The sequence below is a fragment of the Phaenicophaeus curvirostris genome, chromosome 12 (genome assembly GCF_032191515.1).
Source record: "Phaenicophaeus curvirostris isolate KB17595 chromosome 12, BPBGC_Pcur_1.0, whole genome shotgun sequence".
In the NCBI taxonomy this organism is placed as follows: Eukaryota; Metazoa; Chordata; class Aves; order Cuculiformes; family Cuculidae; genus Phaenicophaeus; species Phaenicophaeus curvirostris.
The window spans coordinates 10359281-10380816 of record NC_091403.1 but is presented as its reverse complement, the minus strand read 5'-3'; the positions used below and the strand labels follow the sequence as shown (position 1 = coordinate 10380816).

The 21536-nt window shown below is 43.8% G+C and overlaps 1 protein-coding gene across 2 annotated transcripts in view; it reads right to left on the bottom strand.

Moving 5' to 3' along the window:
- Positions 1-21536, bottom strand: part of SLCO3A1 (solute carrier organic anion transporter family member 3A1) — a 171701-nt gene that overhangs the window by 135840 nt on the left and 14325 nt on the right. The window contains exon 1 of one of the 2 annotated variants that reach the window (XM_069866542.1): positions 10099-10265. The exons of the other annotated variant lie outside the window; for it this stretch is intronic. Within the exon in view, the coding sequence (XP_069722643.1) occupies positions 10099-10263 (165 nt within the window). The 5' untranslated portion in view covers positions 10264-10265. Of the gene's footprint in view, positions 1-10098; positions 10266-21536 lie in introns of those variants that run through there. 2 annotated transcript variants of the gene reach the window in all.

The following is a 21536-nucleotide window of genomic DNA, read 5'->3' as shown; positions in this document are numbered from 1 at the left end:
AAACCCACAAAGCTGTGCCTCTAGCACATGGTTTGCTAGCGTGGCTTAACTTCAATAGCCATCAAATAACTCCCAAGCTGTTTTTGGAATCCATTCATTCACAGACTCGTCAATGCAGAAGTGGCCTCAATTGAGCAAATAAACTCTTGGAAGTGAACAGTTTATCTAGCTCTATGGAATACTTGAAATCTTTCCTTTTCAGCCTTTGCTCTCGAATTCTTTAAAGTTGGTAGGTTTGAATCCCAAAGACTGTGGGAAAGCTTTTGAGTAACCCCAAGCTAGCTCCCTTGATGTACACTTTTTAAATAGTATTAAAGATCACAGATTATAGCAAGAGAAGAAACAAAAAAAAACCCAAAACAACCCAACCTAGACCAGCTTCATAGCACTGTGATCCGAGGGCTCAAGCTACCCCTGTAGGTTTCGATACCACCTTCTAATGACAGAAATACAAACTTGGTGCCAAAGCACCCCTCTTTGGACCAAAGCCTGAGAACACAAGAACAGGAACAGAACTGAGCTCAGTGGGCGCTCACTGCACTGAGCACCTCAGACCACACCGACTACAGGAACACCCAAACCAGCTGATACTACAAAACTAACATCACTGCCCTTCACAAACAAGCACCCCTAGACAAGGCATCCCTTCAGCTAAAGCTCCCATCTCTCAGCCAGCAGCTGTGCTGACTTCAGACATAAGGACCTGCATTATAACTAGCTGTAGGCAGCAGGAAACAAAGTGCGCATCTCATACAGAGGCTGAAAGGCCCATTGTAATTAACTGCTCTTGGCCCTGTACATTGATCAAGACAAAAACAAAACCACAGTTTTCTTTTGCTGGTAAGCCCTAAAAATGCTGCCCTCTATTACTCATAAAGGGCCCACATGCCCGGTGCTTTCTCTGCCCATCACACAAACTGAAACAGGGCTGAAAAACTGGAAATCTAAACTCAAGTTTTCCTCATTGAAAATCAAGGCCTAGTTACATGTTGCTATTTTCCCACTGTTTCCCAGTGACAGGGAAAGGATCAACCCATAATCTGGCATCTCAATACATCATGCAACACTCAAACCATGTCAGGATGAGAAGCATGATTTCCAGCAGATGAAAGTCATTAGCATGGCACAACACGCAGCAGGACACCACTGGGGACATTTTTCAAAATAATTTTCTTTCAGTCAGTATGTTTAGCTTCTCTTTTGGAATCTTCAGATGCTGCCCCTCTTCTCCCTTGATATTTCTCAGTATAGACAAGCATGTGTGCCTACAGGTCTGGTTCTATTCAGAGGTGCAGGGGACTGGTCCTTCTACTGCATCAAGCAAGGCACATGCCAGTCCTCCCGCAGCCTTTCAGAGACTCCCTTCAAGCCAAAGTGTGAGGTTTGACCCACACTCCAGCATTGTAATGTTCCCAAAAACCTCTGTGGTCTATTGCTAATGACATGTCTAACCATGTCTGCACGAAGCTGAGGAGAGAAGTAGAAAGAGGTACCAGCTATTTCACATCCTCCTTCTCAGAAATAAAAAAACAAGAACCCCAAACAAACTTTTTGCACATCTTCCTGTTTAAATTCTACTGGAGAAAACAAATACCATTCATTGTTTAACACGATGTGCTGCAATCTTATGAAGTTACGGTGTTCTCTCATTCACTGTTATGCCCTTGGAGAGACGAGGTGCTGAGGGGCATGGTTTAGTGTTTGATAGGAATGGTTGGACTCGATGATCCGGTGGGTCTCTTCCAACCTGGTTATTCTATGATTCTATGAAAGCAATGAAACAAAGCTGAAACTACAGCAAACTCGGAACTGTCTCCTGGTATGGCAATAATACCCATCACTGCTGTCCTCTGGCCAGCTGAGAGCATGCAAAGCTCTGTCTAATACAGGTTCCAAGCCAACTCCAGGGAAAATACTTACTTTTCACCTTACATGAATGTACAGAATAATTCATCTGTTTTAGGAACATAGTGGGAACCACTACCTGGTACCTCAACTGTAAAGCAATTCCACATCATGTAATTCAACCCTTCAGGCACTAAACAGTTAAGTATCACCTTAAAATACACTTCAAGGCCATTTCTTATATACTGACCCCAAATTAATGCTGATTTCAATTCAGCCAAAAATCTAACTTTTAGTGGGAGAAAATCAAATATACCACTGTGTGTTTTGAAAAATTAGTAGTGAAACGTTTCTGAAAGGTTTCTTTAGTCTTTCACACCCCACAACTCTTCCCAAACAGACAAGCTTTCTTTCAGTTTCTTTGTGGTAGAGTTTGTAGTTACCATTTTATTAGGAAAAAAACCCAAAAACACAAGCTAGAGAAAATGTTGGATTCAGATGCAACATCAAAGCACCAAAAAAAACCTAACTTGAAAGCAAGCCTGACATAGTTGCTTCAGAAACCATAATGCTGGGTGAGTCACGAAGACCTCAATACAACCGAATTATCACGGTTCCTTCAAAAAATTCACTGTCATTTTATGGATCACCTTAAAACTGAATTTTAAGTCTTTTAGCTCTTTCAGTAAACTAAGGCATTATGAATTATACAGGTGAACAGCACAGTAAGCCTTTTAAAAGGACATTTAAATATTAAAAATAACACAATTTCAGCAATCCTAGCCCCAAAATTAGACCATTATGTTGCATGGAGAAACAACTTCTGTGCCCCCACACCTGTCCTCACAGCCACTTATCTAAAAGTCACTGGGTCTGCAAACATGCAGAAATCATCCATGCGACAGCTGCAGACACCAAAAAGATAAAGATGTTAAAAAATACAGGGAAATCACCTGGCTGGTTGGAGAGGAGAAAGGATACAATGCAGGGAGAGGCAACAGAAAGGAGAAACAAAAACAAACCATTGCAAATTGCTTTGCCTTTTGAACCACAGAAAACAAATAACATTCAAACAAACCTGAAATAAATATTTTGCTTTTATGCTACAAGCAGTCATCTAAAATTATTGAGCAGTTCAGGCACTGCTGCAACACAAGCCCCAGTAAAAGATCTGCAACTTCAATACAAGGGGCGCTGTGCAACAGCAGAAGGAGGTGGCCTGCCTCCCTCACTTCAGTAGGAAACACTGAAGTATTAAAATGCAGAAGCACATCACATTCAGAACAAAGTTGTAAAAGAGAAAGTGCTAACTGGAGAATTTACAAAATCTGATTTTAGTTCTGAGGTCTTTCCAAGATTCGCTAAATGAGGAAAGGCAGATCCAGTCACAGTTGCACCACAGATTTTCATCTCTACACGATTACCACTGCATCCCCACTTAAAACTTGGGGAAAAGGAACAGTTCCTTTTCTCTATGCTTTGATCCATCCACTCAAACTGAAACATCTTGGATGCAGGGACCATCTCTCTAAATACTATAGAATGCTTCCAACAAGAGGGCAGAGCCCCCCCAGCACAGATAGAAAGAAGTGCCAGACACTCCAGGAACTCCCTAAACAGCTTGCTATCGCTATTGATCGCATCGACAGCGTATGAGGCATGGCAGCGCAAAATCTGTACTTAGCAGAGCAGGCAATGCTATTTGCATTGCAGTATGTATGTACAAAGAGACAGAGTCTAATGGTTGCTCCAAGGTGACCTGGAGAGGGGACTCTTGGGGTTCTAGTCCTGGTTTTGCTGCAGAGTTATAATGAAACCTTGTAAATGAAAAGCAGTGGCCCATTTTTCTACGCAACAGGAAAAATGAATGCTTCCAGACTTCACTTAAAGGAGTTACTACACAAAGTATTATCACGTGTTCATTTAAACTTTCTTGGATAACGCTTAGAATATATCACTTCGCAGCTTCATCTGGTGTTGATCAGAAGACAAAGCTACACTAATTCATCCAAGCTGCAACCTCACCCACTATATAATATGCCAGTTCAATCTGGGTACCGTGAAGGAATAACTAAAGCTGAAGGAGCGTACAAGTAAGGAAGCACATTACGTTGTTATACAGAGCACAAATTCTTCTTGATGAATTGCACAGTAACTCTTCTGAAGCAGTAAATCTACACTGTTGTAGCAGAACACAAGCTGGCGCTTGGTCCTTTACAATATCCTGAAAATAGGGAAAGGAAAATCCATGCAACCTGAGACACACCCCTTTCTGGGAAACAGGGGATATCTGCTCTCCCTTGCTGAGAGGGAGAGGAATCACAGTTCAACTGAGTCCTCTCTGGGACAAGGGCTACATTACTATTTCAGGAGACACACTGCATAAAGTTACTAAGCAAGAACACAGACCTTCAAACCAAGGTACTCTCTGATCCAATTCAGGGTCCCTTTAAACTTGAGCTGCATTAATGCTGCAGGCCATTAAAACTCAGAGAACTAGCTGTTACACGGGCACACAGCAAATGCTAAGGGGATTCTGGAAGCAAAGGCTGGCCAAAAGAAATGAGACATTGGTTTTACAATGGATCATAACATTTCTAACAGACTGCTCTTTCTTTCAGGGATTACCAGTATCACTTGGTCCTTCCAGAGAAAATGAAAAACTGCCACACTTTCTGCTAAAAATAATTAAATACTAAAATCAATTAGTCCACCCTCTCCCACACCAAGTGCATTTTGCCTTTAAATGTATTTAACCAAGAAGGCATCAGATTGTAAGTTTCGATTTACTCTGCAAATGGCACACAATGTGTAACGTAAGAGATAAACATGTTATCTCCACACCATTTCATCTATTAGTAGTAAATAAAAGAAAACATGAAACCAAAGCATAAATGCCAGTTACTCATAAGTCTTCCCAATACACAAAAATCCAACCTACATCTGAATTGGAATTTTCTTCTACTCATATACATAAAGTCCTTATGTTAATAAGACAATGCCACACTCCCCACTCAAGCCCCAAAGGAGTTTGAAGGCATCAGAACCCAGAGCTGGAACTGGTTTCTCCTCCACCCTGTAGTCAGACATCCAAAAAACATCAAAAAGTTTCTTGGAGAAGAAATACAAATGCAGTCAAAAGATGTAGTTTAGATAACTTTCCGCACAACTCAGCTGCAGAACAGACAATATTCTCTAATGGGAAAGGCATACTAGAAACAACTTTCCAGAAATAACATCACCAGCAAAGATATATTAAGGGAAAATGAACTGTAAGCAATAACCAGCCAATGCTTGGCAATCTTCATCCTCACTAAAATATTTATTTTCACTCCGTGTTTTTTTTTTCCCCTTAAATACTCCAGTGACAAATAAGTTATGAGCATTACAGCTAATTTATTACTCAGCACTGCTGAGGATGGAAACAAAAAAAAAAAAAAGGACAGTAATATTTTAAAGCTGATTCTTATTCTAGGAAAATAAATACTTTAATAAAAACAATAATAAATTCAATGGGAAAAACTGCTCTTGCAGTTAAGTCATTGGACTGAAGCACCTGAAACTGGAATTCCTTGCTCTGCCAGACTCTTTCTCTGCCCATGCCTAAACAATTCAGGCTCTGCTGCTGTCAACCAAGCAAAAGCTTTACCAATAGCTTCAGTTACAGAATCAAGCTCTTAATCTCTGCCTCAGTTTCCCAGCCTGCAACATTTCTCCTGGCTAGTTTATCGAGACTGCAAATACTCAAGAAAATTCTGCTGCAGAGCACCAAGCATAACAGAAAGCTTTGAAGCATTGCAGTACTTGTGTATTATAGTTGCCTTTAATGACATCCTCCACGCAGACCTCTCCACTGACTTCAAGGAGGGTTTTGCCTGAGCTTCTACAACAGAAGCTGACTACTTTCTGTAAAAGGAAAACAGTATATATTTTCCTCATTTAACACAGGAGGGAAAAGGGTTACAGAGCAAAGCAACTTACAAATACACGAACAGAGCTCTGCTCTTGATCCCTCAGTTCCCTGGTGTCCACCTCACAAACCCCCCATTTGTGTTTGTTCCAGCAGAAACACTTTCATGACTACCTTCTGTATTTATCTTTGACGCTTATGTTTTGCCTGAATATGGAATTTTAACATTTTCATTAATTCCCATACCTCGGCAGCAATAAAAACTGAACAGAAGCCGCCTTTCTCAGAGAACACATGCAAACACAGTTTCACCTGGACACAGTCAGCGCTACTGTTTCTGCAGACAGTTTAAGAGGCTTTTGCAAGCTGTCGTCAAACCCCGCTGCCTGGGCAAAGCTCTAGCCAGGAAGTTAAGCGTAGCTCAAAAGTTTTCATTCAGCAAAACACAAAACAATTTGGCATTCATTCCCACGCAAACACCAATGCACCCTCCTTGGGAGGGACCAATTATTTTCCTTTCCATCTCATGGTCAGGCCAGTCATCCTCTATCGCTTGATAAAACACATGAATGGCTGCATTCAAAGCTGCAGCAAACAGAGACAACTCAGTCAAGCTCTGTAAAAACAGCTATCTGGAGCACATCAAATAACTGTTCCTCAACGTGCTTCCCATATGCATGCCCTCTATCTAAAGAAGCCCGTGACTTTGGCAGATGTTGGGTGCTTGCAACTAGGTCAGTCTGAACCGAAGCGAACTGAGGCTAAAGGCTAGGGAGAGAAAATTAAATTGCGCTCCTGCTCCACAAACTGTGGCTGTCAAACTGAGAGCTCTTCACCTTCTGCTAAGCAATGATTTCACCACTGGCTAGGCAAAAGGTTTGACTGGCAGAGTGATGAAATCCCTTGACAGTTTACCATCAGGAGCACTTGGAACGTTATTACCAGTTAAAATATTCCAAAATGTAATGCCTGTAGGAATTCAGGGGTGGGAGGGACAGGGAGGGAAGCATTCCCAAGGTATGTGAATCGGCCTTATCGAAATCCTCATCTCTGCACGGCCAGCATGACTGATCACGTTGCTGCATTTGCCTGAAAGGCACCGGGCTCCAGCTGGAAAACGGAGATTCCAGCCTTTCCCTCCTGGTGCCATCTGTACCAGTAACGCTCGGCTCTTTAATCCACGGACATACGCTGCAGGAGACCAACTGAGTGGAAATCCTCTGGGTTTTTTAAAAGTTGCTGCAAAAAGCCCAACCAACTTCTGCAGCAAGAATTCCCGCAGACTACAGGCAGCATTTTCCCTACTGCCACTGCAGTTACTGGGAAATTCAAGTTTCCAAAAGCACGCAGGAGTAATTAGATGAAGCTAAATAAATGCATACACAAAACCTTACAAGAATATGCAAATAACAGGGTGTATTCAGCAGCCCCAGAAATGAAGGCAGCAGTGCAGGCTTGTATTTGCATAAACTACATGATATGGCACCAAGTCCTCGTGGAACATGTGCGTCTTGCAAATAGCAGGAATAGTAGTTGACAAATATTTTGGAACGTCATAATTGATCAAATACTCCCTAAAATTTCACATGAAGAACCTTAAAGATACCGTACTAATTAACCACAGACATCCACTGTTGGCATTCTGGGGTATTTTCACTGCTGAGTTCTGTGGGAAAAGAATTTGACTTTATAGATTTTTATCAGCATTTATTATTTATAAAGCCCTGTTGGCAAGCAGAATGTTTTATGAACAAATAAAACTGAATGATCTTTGCTTCAAAATCACATAATGAATGAACGTCTACTTTGTACATATATTCAAATGGGCACTGCTGGTTTATTGTGGAGGGAACATGGAAAAAAAAAGCTTTTCCATCTCTAATAAGAAATAACAATATCTGCTTCTAAATGTGATGATCTGAAAGCTAAACTCAACCAAAACTGAGCTCTTCAATAATTCCTAAGAAGTCAAGCCCTTACCTTGTTTTCTCAACAAGCTGACTTTTTGCCCTCATGGTCTCCCTGTGCAGAACAAGGCAGACAAAAACTGAGGAAGCCCTATAAGGCAAAAAAAGGTTTCTCTTCCTGAGTTACAAATAACTAGGGAAAGTCACACATGTGGCCAAGCAAAGCAGAACTACAAATACAGCACTAGTTCACTGCTGTCAGGCTAAAATTAGCAGTTTATTCAACTGCTCAGAACTACACACTCTGCCTGTGCTCTGCAGCATCTCCCTCTTTATCTGTCTTTCTTTTTGCTCTCCGCTTTGTGTTGCCTGCTAATTTGTCCCTCGGGGAGCAGCCTGGCACACCACTGCTGAGCCCAACCACTCCTGCTCATCCCAGGAGCCCGAGTAAACGAATATCCACTTGCAGCTACACCTGGGCAACTCTGTAGTGCCTCCACTGATTTCACCCCCAAGGCAGCACCTGAGAACAGCACGTGGCCCCATGGGACACCTGGTCTGCAAAAATGATTAGGTACTCCACACTTTCCAATAACCATCTTTCCTAACCTTGCTTTCACCCCTCCACTACACCTGTAAGCACAGCACTCATCCAGATTCACTATAAGCATAGATTTACCCTCCAAGGACAATTCCACATTTGCACCTGTTCATTGTATGAAGAACAGTGTGGTACTTGCAGTGATGGGGGATAAAGGGAGGAACGCTTGCCCAGTGCAGCTGGGCCACTGCTCACGCATGCTGGGGATTGTTTTGAGTTTAGTTTGCTTTTTTTCCCCCCTACTGACCAGTTGTCCGTTCCTGTTTGTGTATCCGGCTGGCTGCAGGGGCATCACATCATGCGGACAGTCCTGGAGAACGGCACAGGGCAGGGAAAGCAGCACCTAGGTCGAGTTAACCCCTCAGAGGAGGGAGTCAGGACTCCGGGAACTATGATGGCAACAGCGTTATTTAGCGGGACGAGGGTGCACGGGCTAGAGCACAGTACAAAGAATGTCCAGGAGTTGAGGAAAACAGGAGAAGAAACACTGAACTAGTGAGGAGAGAGCAATGGGAAGGAGTTTGAGGAAAACACCATGCTTGGCGTGCTGATCCTATGCTTAGACATCGTAGTGGAGTGTGCCAGCACACAGCTCCCTAGCAGATCTATATGTTTCCAGCACACTGGGTGACATCACCTCAGCGGGCTCTTCCTTGGCCGTTACTTTGGGGAAGGATTATCCCATAGTCATTCACGCTGACAGCTCATTTTGCAAGTAGCTCATCGGAAATAGTGTATTTACTTGCTAAGGTGTTACTCACATAAAAAAAGCACATCCCTGACTGGCTCCTACAAATTCAATTATATCCACCTGTGCTCACGCAGGGTATAGAACCACTTAGTTTATCCCAGCAGATGTGATATAGTTTCCTTTGGAATTAGAAATACATTCTGAACTAAACTTATGTGCATTATTACATGGAGATGACTGCTAATTTCCATTTCATATTAACAGACAATATTAAGCGTAGTTAGTTTAGGCACATACCTTGAAAAATTATGGACCCCGTTCAGTACAAATTTGCATAAGTATAGAATCATAGAATAACCAGGTTGGAAGAGACCCACCGGATCATCGAGTCCAACCATTCCTATCGAAGTAGTTACAGCGTGTGAGAGAGGAGCCGTGCTAAATACTGAACACAAGTACAGAATGCAGAGATCTTACGCTCACTGTATAATACATCGTATGTAAGGCACCAAAAAGCCTCGGAGACTACGAATACATTTCTTTTCCATGGAAACTATAATTCTCAAATAAAGCAGGCTATTTTGAGAAATTTAAATCGACTATACGCTTACATCTGCTGGCGGAGGGCTTGGTTTTCACAGGCTGCCTCTCTCGGTGCATACTCGGAGGCACCAGCACAGCCGCACGGACATCTTTCCAACTCTTGTACTACAGTTCTGCCTCCGACACCACATCTCGCTACGCAGATTCAGCGCAAAGTCTTTATTTTGGCTGCACCCAACCCGCCTTACGGGACCGCTCAGCCTCACCCCGCCGCACCCCCTCGGCGGGCGAGGGACATCAGCAAGGCAGGAGGCACGAAGCAAACGCCCCGCCAGGTTTTTCTCAGTATTTAATCAGAATAAACTGGGAAAGCCGGCAGCCGCGCCGGGGGCTCGGGGGCAGCGGGGACAGGGCTTCCCGGCGAAGGGGACGGCGAGGAGGGTCACCCCCCCCCCCCGCGCTGCTGAGTCATTTACGCCTCGAACCCGCGGGGCTGCGGGTCTCCGAGCCCACCCGGGGCCGGGGGGGGCGCCCGCCGAGCCGCCCCGAGGGAAGGTCCCGTCCCCGCAGCCCGGGCGGGGAGCGCCCCCCCCCAACTCACCAGGTAGGCTCCCACCGTGCCCTGGGCCAGCATCAGCGCGCACTCGGACACCAGGAAGAGCTGGATGCTGGAGAAGCAGGACACCTTCCTCCGCCGCCCGCGCTGCCGCGGCGCGCCGGCCCCCGGGAGCTCCGCGCCGCCCGCCGAGCCGCGCTTCCCCGGCATCCTCCCGGGTACCGAGCCCGGCACGCGGGCCCCGCGCCTTCCTCCTCCCGCTCCTGCTCCTCCTCGGCGCGCCAATCACAGCGGCAGCCCCCGGCGGCGGCTGCCTCTCCGCCCGCGGGCTGCTGCCATGGCCAGCGCGCCGCCGCCTCCCCGCGCCCCGGCGCGCTCCCTCGCTCCGCCGGAGAGGGGCGGGGGCTCCGCGGCGGGCGGGGCGGCAGCCGCAACACCCCCCGCACGCACCGACCTGGGCAGCCCCCGCACACACGGATCTGGGCAGCCACCCCCCGCACACACAGATCTGTGCAACCCCCTACAGACCTATGCACCCGATCCCCTGCACACGCAGATCTGTGCAGCCACCCCCTGCACACACCGACCTGGGCAGCCCCTCCACAGGTCTGTGCAACCCCCTACAGACCTATGCACCCAATCCCCACCCCCCCCCCCCGCCCCCAGATCTTTGCAACCCCCTACAGACCTATGCACCCAATCCCCCCCCCTCCAGATCTGTGCAACCCCCTACAGACCCATGCACCCAATCCCCTGCACACGCAGATCTGTGCAGCCATCCTCCACACACACCGACCTGGGCAACCACCCCCCGCACACACAGATCTGTGCAGCCACCCCCCCGCACACACCGACCTGGGCAGCCCCTCCACAGATCTGTGCAACCACCCCCTGCACACAGATCTGTGCAACCCCCTACAGACCTATGCACCCAATCCCCCCCCGCCCCAGATCTGTGCAACCAGCCTCTGCACGCACTGACCTGGACAAACCCCGCACAGATCTATGTACCCAATACCCCCCCCCTCCCCTCCCCAGATCTGTGCAACCAACCCCATGTACGTATCGACCTGTGCACCCCCCCGTGCGCACAGATCTGTGTAGCCAACCCCTTGTGCACATCGATGTGTGCGACTAACCCCTGCACACAGATCTGTGCAACCAACCCCCTGCACATACCGACCTGTGCAAGCCCCCCCAGATCTGTGCAACAACCCCCTACACACACACAGCATGTACAGCAACCTCTGCACACACCTTCACCCTGTGCAACCCCCCTGCAAACCCCCCCATGAACAGCCCCCCTACACATACTGCATGCAACACCCCCTCTTACACACGCATGCCGTGTGCACCCCTCCTACACACACGCACACCTTGAGCAACAACCCCCCTTACACACACTGTGTGCAACATCTCCCCTTACACACACACGGTGTTCAACAGCCCCCATCGTGCACACACACACCCCGTGCCGACTCCTCTCCACGCAGAGCCAGACAGGGCTCCTGCACAGGCCTGGAAGTTTTTCAAGCTGCCCTCAAATAGCCCTGATCCCCTTCTCCATCCTGACATCCTGGGCTTGGTTGCCCTGATTTCACTCTCCCGCAGGTACAGCTTTCTAAAGGGCAGGGGGAGATTGCATAAAAATTGCATGTTCAGAGAAATAGGTGGCAGTAGGTGTTGTGCGATGCGGCATCGCTGCTGCGTGGGCGAGCGCTCGCCCTCAGCCCCGCGCCTCGTGTCCCCGGCCACGTGTCGTTATGATGATGGCTTTTGTTGCCACTCCCACCTCGAGTTCTAATTTCAAGAGATATCTTCTTTTAAAAACCTGTAATCATCACTTCTACTATTACAGATCACATTCCTTGTTGGCGTAATAGCAAAACCTGATCTGCTTTGCTCTTCAAGTGCACTCGTCCAGTTCATTTCTGGGTCCACACTGGGGGTTGCTGCCTCACTTCTCTCTGTTATTAAACTTTCAGTTACATGGAAGTTTAGGTACTTCATCCATTCAACACTGAAATGTCTGTGGCCTTTGAGAAGAACAGGTTTCTGTGGGAGCAGAACAGATTTTTCAAAAAGAACTACATGATTTCGATCGTAAACTTCATTTTCAAAGGTGGTTGAGGCTTTGAAACTCCTGAACAGCTAGGGTGATGCCTTTAGAACCTTCTAATTTTTCAAGGCAGAAGCCAGACATCACCAATCATACCAGAAAGTCAAGAGAACTGACACCTTAAAGTAGCCCCCTTTTTAAGTTTCTTCTCCCAAAATATCATTATATGGGGGCACTTTATTTTGGCCTTCTTTTAGATGAGTACCTCTAATAAATTTGATGCTGAAAATTGGACTTGACCAGAGGCTTCACCCAGGTTGATGAGTCTTTATTCGACCCAGCTGATGCGCATTGCTTTAGCAGAACTGCAGACTGTCATCAGTAAGAAATGCTAGAAACCTGGCATGCTCCACTGTTGCCCTTTGCTCATCAGCTGCCAGCAGCTCCCTCCCATGCTGAACTTTGGCTTGCTACAGCTTTTCCAGCCGTTCTGGGCCATATCAATAGGTATCAATAGTCCTATCTACCCTAGGGACACAGTCTCCAACACTGAGGGCCTGAGGTAGCAATATCAAACAACAGTGGGAAGAACATTCTGGTGCTTGTAGCTGAGTGGTCTTAGACTTAATGAGATATATATCAGTCTCTCAGACATTGTGGACCTTGCAAGATGCATGTTAGAAGCTACCTGAGGCCTCAAATGCCAACGTTTTTGCATGAGGTCATGAAAAACTGGCTTACCCGTACAGGCTTCTGCCAGTTCATAAGGTGTTTTTTTCCATCCAGGGAAAACTAGTTCTTCCACCAAAAGAAGAAAAGAGCTCATTTCCTTGGAATCTCTTTAGACTACAGAAGTACATACTTATCTTCTTTGTAAAATGTTTACTTAGGAACCTCTGCTATAAGAATTCTGAAGTTAGAAAGGTAGAAAGGTCTCTGTCTCTAGGTGGGTAGGTTTGCAGACTGATTCAGTCAGCGTGGTTAGACTGTTGCTTTGCACCAGGTAGATTCTGTGATGCATTATAAACAGGATGGACAATCTAACAGACTTTTCAATAAGTGAAAATGTAGGGGTGTTTCTTAAAACACTTGAGCATGTAGAATTATGGCAGCAGAAATCAAAATTCCTTGTGAAAGAAGACATTTGGGGGGCATGCTGGTCTTTCCAGTCAGCTTTACCTGGTTTACGTTAGGTGCTAAAGGCAGCAAAGCTCTGAAAACTCATATAATTCACCAAGAGTCTATCTAGAGACCCAAGTACATTATGTACTGCAGTTACCAATATTCAGGTTGATGCTTTAAAGCTCTTGAATATATATGTATATATGCAAGTGCCATCATGTGTCTGTATCACATCTTAGACATCCTGTTCGAAGAGTTTATCCAGGGCGAGGAAGCAGATATACTGCTTGTCTGTCATAAGGAAAACAGCTGCTAGAAAATTTGACTTTAATACTAATTATTTGAAACATCTGCCTAGTTAGTTTATGGCAGCAGAATACAATTATCAGTTAAATTTCTGTCCAGAAGAGACAGAATGCCTGGATTTTTTTTTCCTGTCCTTTATGCTGTATACTTGCACTTACTTCCTTTTGAAAAATTCCTCATGGCTTGCTCTGTTGAAAGAAAGAATAAGGGTCTTGCATCTCCACTTGAGTATGTCAGTAGACCCGAGTTTGCTTTCTGCCACCTTTCAACACATCACATTCCTGAGAGATCTCAGTACTGTGCTTCAGGGATGAACAGGTGACCTATTTGGATTTAATAGTTAATTATTGTTATACCCAAACAGTTTTTCTGGTCTAAATTGACTCAACTTTAACTACTAATGTGCAGAATACTAATGTTCTTGGATTATCATTAGCCTAGAACAAAGAGGGACTTTATAGCTAGAATAGGCCCTTTCCTTCACAACTCAGTAGTTTTGCCAACGCAATTCTCAGCAAGCATTAGCAACTTTGTCCCCATAATTATTTGTATTAAATTTCTTGCAGATGCCTTGTCAGATTTTTATAAACACTTACTCATTCATAGCTGGGAGGCAACGAGGTGCCACAGATAAGGTTGGACACTAAAATCTGCTCCCTTGAGACAGTGTTACTACATCTTGTCTGCTGGACACCTCCTTATTGTACCTGCAGGCAGGTGTCAACATTCAGTTTTCAGTGACATTAGCAGCTGGAGTTTTCTTGATCTGTCATCATCCTAAAACAATTTTTGCTCTATTTATTTATTTTCCCTCCTGTTTGTGGTTAATCTTATTGCAAATTAACTGCGTAGTCATGAGTCTTCATACTAGGCAGGCTTAACTTTTTCATCCATGTCTGGAATCAGTGCATATGGGATATGGGGCTTATGGGGTTTTTGGCTAGCACAGAAGAGCGAGGGAGAGCTATGAAGGATGAGGACCTTAGGGAAGCACTCATTGGTATCTTGTACCCTAAGGGGCAAAAGTGCAAACTTAAAAAGAAAATCTAAGCTTAACCATCAGCAGTGTTGGTAACGGGAGGAGGAACAGTAGAGGGTGATTTTCCTTAAGCAGAGCTGGTGGAAACCTCTTCTGTGAAATGTGCCAAGGCCAGCAGCTGATCTGTATCGTTAGGCATCTCTACAATTGCCATTGGAATAGTATTCCCAAAGCTTCCGGACATACTTTGGAGTCCAGGGAGATAACATGTGCCTCATCCAGCACAGCCACACTGGAGCAGCAGTGGGCACCCAGTGTACCTATTGTTGCTGAGGTTGCAGAAGAGAACACAAGAACAGGTGCAAAGAGAAAACAATGGTCTCACAGGAGACGTGTCGGTCCTGTGGTGTATGTTAAAAAACATCCAACAAAAGCAGTGCTGCAACCATAACTACTATCTTCTCTCACCAAAACTGCTCTGGATATTTTCTACAGGGCCACTGTGTATTTTATTGCTCTTTTTCGCACTTCTGTAGGCCAGGAGCAGCTATTAGAGTTTGATACTTGCCCAAGTGTCTGCATCCTCTTCCTTCCCTACAGCTATGGATTTATACACGATTTGCACAGTGCAGTGTTAGGGTTTCTCTCCTGTCCGGTGGCCCTGGGTGCCAAGCAACCCGAAAATCACTGTTAATCTGGTGTGATTGCAGGATTGACTGAGGAACATCATCTTGAGAGTCACCTTCAGGGGATGCTTGCTTCAGCCTGCCAGGTCAACACTTGTCCTGCCCCATGATCTGGTGGAGTAGGTACTTTCGACTGGCTTCCAGGATGTCACAGCACTGCATTAGGAGCTGGTTAATAATGTTCCTGAGAGGTTTGCATTCTGCTCCATTCGAAACTATGCCAATGAAGTTAAAAATCAGGCACAACTGTCTCAGATATCACTCTCGGACAACACCCAGTTGGATTTCTGTCCAGGACAGTGCAGTCATGTCGAGGCCAGTTTTCAATTGCTTTAAGCCATTTCAATGAAAGGAAAGTTCATGTGCTGCCAAAATGGATTTGAATGTAGCATAAATCATGTCCTCTTGGCATCAGATCTGCACCCCTGGCTGGTCCTCCTTGGTGCATTTTTCTGCGGGAAGGCTTACATATTAAGAAAATGAGGAATAACTTGAGATAGGTTCAAAAAGCAAGGAAGAACATATAAATAAATAAGAAATCCCAGGACTCTAGCCAAGATGCTTTTCTTTGGGATGGCTTTGAAATTCTGGTTTGTGATTCCCTGGTGCAAAACCCTACAGATCAGCTAGTACAGGAGGGAGGTGACAGGGAAAGGATTTTAGTAATCTGCTGTTGTAGAATCGGGGTATAAGCAGGCACACCAGCCTAAAGTGTACAGCGTTAAGGAAGGTTGAGATTGGGACAGTGTGTAGATATATCAGCAGCTGTCATTTCCAAGATACCGTGATGCTAACAGTTTTAATGCAGTTTCTTTCTATAAACACTTCTGACTTTACTGCCTTGCTATTTTGAGTCCTGCTGGAAACTTGGACTCATTAAAAAGGCATTTCCTTCAAACAAGCTGATTAGATAGCTGTTCCTTCCCCAAGATGACGAAAGGCTGGAGACCACCTCACTGAAGCTAAAAACTGCAGAAAATTAAGACACATTAGTTTAACAAGAGATACTGGTTCACCTTGAAATCTCCCACTATGAAAACAGTTAAAAAAGAGGGGAGATTCTTAAATGCAAGAATTGGATGACTTGTCTACAATCTACGCTGCATAAACCTAGCTCTTAACCTCCAATTATGGCATTCCTGGATGAATGAGACTCAGATCTGAAGGCAGCTGAGTAATCTCTAATGCCATTGACTTCATGAGACCTGAGGGCATGTGACACTTTTACAGGAGAACTAAGCACCCAGCATGATCATAGTCTAAATGGAAATCAGAATGACTTTTGAATTAAAGCAATGTGATTTAGCAAACACAGTATAATCGTGGAGTACCTGCAAATATTGACATCAGCCTAACACCTCATTTAGTAGGAAAGTTAATTTGCAGAATCAGAAAATGAAAAGCAAATTACTGGACAAGAGACTACCGCTTTCCTGACTGTAAATCAGCATCCCATAAAGAAATGATTGTCCAATCTATAAGTCAATATGCAATAAAATATTTAATTTCATTACTGTAAGGATGAGACCTCAAAGCTCGAACTGTAGAAGATAATTCTATTTGGTCAATCAAAAAATAAAAAGGGAATGTAATCTGTTTTTGTTTTACAAATTGATGTGCATTTATGAAACAAATAAGATACCCATGGTAGGAACACCTTATTACTAATGTTCTGCTTTCCTGACACTGTCACACTCTGGAAAATATTCTTGGCCAGACTCGTCCGTGGCTGATGATGCAGCAGAAGGCAATGTTCCCTGCAGTCAGTAAGAATTTGTCTTCCAGGTGGTGGGGATAGTACAAGGAGTGATGGTGCCATCTTTTATGTAGGAGGTCACACGAGCTATCACACAGTCGCTGGTGACACATGGATACTTCTGTCCACCTCTGAGCATTAGTCTTAGTGGGTCAGATCAAAGTTCTTTCCTTGGATTTAATTTTGACACCTTACTTTGGTTTTTTGTGCTAGCTGGACACAATTCAGTTCCCTCTATGTGCTGGAAGTTGTTGAACAACAACTACTTTCCACTTCTTAAAGTAACTTCCTTTAATGGCAAAATGCAGCAGAGCTTTTATATGAAAGTTTTTTAAGTGCCTTGGACCAAGGGGGCTGTAAGCTCTTGCTTCGTAAGCATGTGGAGTTCCAGCCACACACTGAACAGTTGTGTCTTGAATCTTCTTGCTTGATAATAACTTGACGGACTCAATACTTGTAAATCAAACTGTCTCCTTGGTAAAGAAATTGTTTACAGAGATACTCAATGGCATCTTGAAATCTAGCCCTGTGTGCACGGACTGACTTCCTGTTGAGCCTTTTATCTACTGTCTGTGACTGTTTTCTCTATGGATCTTGCACTTTTGCATGAGTGCTTTGAATCTGCCATTCGCACTTGCTTTATTCAACGCAATCATATTTCTTCCTCTGGACAGTATGTGCAGCATGTATCTGTCTCACGATACTAGTTCCTGGTTTTATTGAAATTACTGGTGTATCTCTTTGTAGAATAGATTTTATTAACATGGCTGAGCTGGTAAAAACCTGGCTTTGCAGGATTAGCTGGATCTTCCCAATGGAAGTGACTTTTCTGTGTGATTTTGAGGTGAATTTGTAGTACTAGAGTATCTGTAACAAATGCTGTAGTTGCAGATGAAAGGCCTGCCTTACTTTACTGTGGAGGATGTTACTTCTATCAAGCTAAGGTAGAGGTGTTCATGGGACAGTTTGAAGCTAAATACTGAGCAAATGACAATTCAAATAGCTTCCTAGGCTGTCGATGAAAGAATCAAGACAATCAGCAAACACAAAGTAGGACTAGTATAGACAGAAAAGGGAGGAACTGCATTCACGATGTTGTGATGTTGTATGGTGGCTTCTTAAAACAAAAACAGCTCTTATAAAACCAGCTTATTCATTGCTCCTTCTTTGGCCATAACAGAATTTTCTCACCCCTTCAACTGATGCGTGGTGCTAGTTCAATTTGATAGCTGCTTCTTAGCAGAAGCTAACAGTATTGTTGGCTGTTACCTTATATACTTATGTAATTTTAGTTGAGCTAGCTTGATGTAAAAGAACACCCTTTTGTCATCTTAGCTATACCAGTATCTTTACGTACCAGAAGGTCAGGCACAATCTTTTTGACTGGACATGTATACCTCAGTTGAATATTATTAATACTAATTAGCAACAATCTGCCTTTGAAAACTGGCAGCACTGTGAGTATATAGTGAGCATTTTTGCCAAAATGAACTCTTTTTCTTCTGTCTTGTACTAAAAGCCTGTAGTAATTGACTTTCAGCATTCTCGACAGCCTTTGATCCTCAAAAGTTTCACACACGTGCTAAGGGAAGCAAGTAGGAACCTCAAGAAAGGAGTTGGATTTTTAAAAAATATTTTATTCTGGAGAACACTGATTAACCTTTACTATCCTGTTCGGCGTTTAGAGTTAACAGGATAACTTAATTACTCTGGGTCTGTGAAAGCATGTGCAACTGAAATGTCTGAGTTTAGTAACTGGCTTTTAAGGCACGATCATCTGGTATAAATACTTAAATCAAGCGTGAGGGGAACCTTTACTGAGGACACTGATAGTCTGGCTGAAGACCTTGCTGCAGATTTCCCACGGATCTGTAGGCAGGTTGTATCCAAAGAGCCCCTGAGTCTTGCTGCATCTTTTTTATCGTTAAGGTCTCAGCAAATGGAACTTCCTCATACGAAGGATCCTTACAGTGCTTTGTATGAAGGAGTCTAATATCCCTGAAGCAGTGATAAAAGTGCAGGATGGAGGAATGCAGCGATGAGGGGAGTTGTTGACCTCACTGGAACTCAGACAAGTCCGTGGAAGATAAAGAGAATTCACTTGCCCTTGGACTGACCTCCAGTATGAAAATGGCAATGCAACGAAAGGATGAAGGATAAAAACAAGTCATTGATAACACCTCAGTAAGGCAGAACAGTGTTGCTCTATCTGACCTTGAAATAACCAGGAGCATCGGGGAAAAGTGCCCAATTCATTTACTGTAAAGCTAAGAGAGCACATTTTTAGTTGTGGTAACAGAACAACTCTCCTTTGACCGCCCCCTTCCCTGCCTCTGAAATCATAGAATCATAGAATAACCAGGTTGGAAGAGACCCACCGGATCATCGAGTCCAACCATTCCTATCAAACACTAAACCATGCCCCTTAGCACCTCATCCACCCGTGCCTTAAACACCTCCAGGGAAGGTGACTCAACCCCCTTCCTGGGCAGCCTGTTCCAGTGCCCAATGACCCTTTCTGTGAAGAATTTTTTCCTAATGTCCAGCCCAAACCTCCCCTGGCAGAGCTTGAGGCCATTCCCTCTTGTCCTGTCCCCTGTCACTGTGAAGGAGAGGAACAGCTTAACAAGTTCTTACCAAAGTTATGTTCCTGCTCCACTTTCCACTGCTATTTTAAAAAGAAAATAATCGGGTTACAGGAACTATCCTGAAAGCTCTTGCATGAATATTTGCTGTTTAGGTAGAGGGACCTGCAGGTGAGCAATCATTTTCGTTGAGAAAGAGCCAGTTTCTATCTCCTACATTTTTGAGGTGTGAAGAGTTGTCCAAAAGCCAAGAATGACTTTCCGCTAATGCTGAGGGTGCAGCCATGAAGGTTTGGATGTTAATTGTTATCTCAGGGCAGAGAACGACATGGCTAGTTCAAATGGATCTAACTACTAATCTCTCACAACTAATTTGGATTTATCTCTCCTCTAAATTAAGAAATTGGTCTCAGCTTCTTATACATAAAATGGGACATCGCGAGATGGAATTCACTCCCCCACTAAAACTGTTCATTTTCCCAGAGGAGACCACATATTCTTAAACAAGACAGTTAACAGACAACACCTAACCCAAAGAAAATGACCTTGAGACATTGTTTTCAGAGATCTTCCCCTGAGCTCAGTGGGTTTTGCTACCATAAATCCACCACAACTAATATTGTCACCACAAGGATGGGAACTTTGTCCCATTGCCTACTCCAGCTCTGCTATTGTCCTGTAGTGTAATTTCTTTGTCTGGTCTGCACTGAAGATATGTGAACAACAACAACTTGTAAATATCATCTATTATCAACCTTTGCATACTTTAGCTTCCTTTCTGACTTACAAAGTCTTTTTTTCTGAAAACATCCTATCCTTTACCAAAGATATGTTTGCATAATTAGAATGAAGGACAGTTATTCAGATGGCGATTGTTATTTTTTTGTACCTATGGCAATATAAAAATCTCCTTGTAAATAAATCTTAAATGTCGCTTCAGTGATTTATGACCTGTGGAAGCTGAGAGATGGATTTGAATACAGATTTTGTTATAAATTATTTCCTTGAATATTCGTCCTAAATGCAATCATTTATTGTTATTAATAGTCTGTGCACATCACATAGAAGAAAAATGGAGCGCAACATTTTAAGACAACCAGTGTGCTTATACAAAACTTTCTTGCATAACTTCCTCCATGTGGACTTAGATCATTAATCTTTTGACAAGGAGATGGAACTTGATTCTTTTCTTTGTTAGCACCAAAAAAAAAAAAAGCCAGTGCATCTGCTAAGGGGTGAGAATCAAGGTATTTAAAAAAAAATTGCTTTGATAATATTCAGTTTTATTGACTTACATAAATTGCAGCAGCACTGAATTGATCTGTTGTGGACTGAAGTTCTAGAGGTACGAATTTGGAGTCTGCACTCTTCTCTACATGGATATTTATTTGCTACCTGGACGTCATGATACAGTAATGGCCATTTAAGAGGGTGATTTTTCATTGCAGTTATTCAGTTGTATCGACATGCCTTTCCTTGATCAAGCTGAATAGCCTGTCAATGAACAAATGCTATCATTTGCTTGAGAACAGCAACACATCTGATCAAAGTATTTCTATCATATTTTCCTTTCTGCTCTTTTTCAGTGAGAGATGCTTTCCCCATAGTAAACATGTATATTTCTATGAAAGACATATTTCTGTGAAAAGCATGTTTTTACATGATTTATTACTAAAAGCAGTATATTTGAGTTACTTGATTTTCTATTAGAATTCTTTGTTCAGTAAGTAAATAGTATAATAAAGATTTCAATACCTTTTATCTATCTTTTTCTCTGCATTTATCAGTGAAGCTCAATTAAAAAGTAAAAATATGTGCATTTTAAGTTTTAAAATGGAAGCTGAGACATCAACATTTTTGTCAAATTGCTTTCTCCATCTTGACTAATTAGCCAGCTGTAAGGGCAGAATGTATGTCAGAGCTCCTTGTGTTATGAATTAGACTAATATTGCCAACATTACCACAGTTTTCACATCCTACTGAGCTTTTT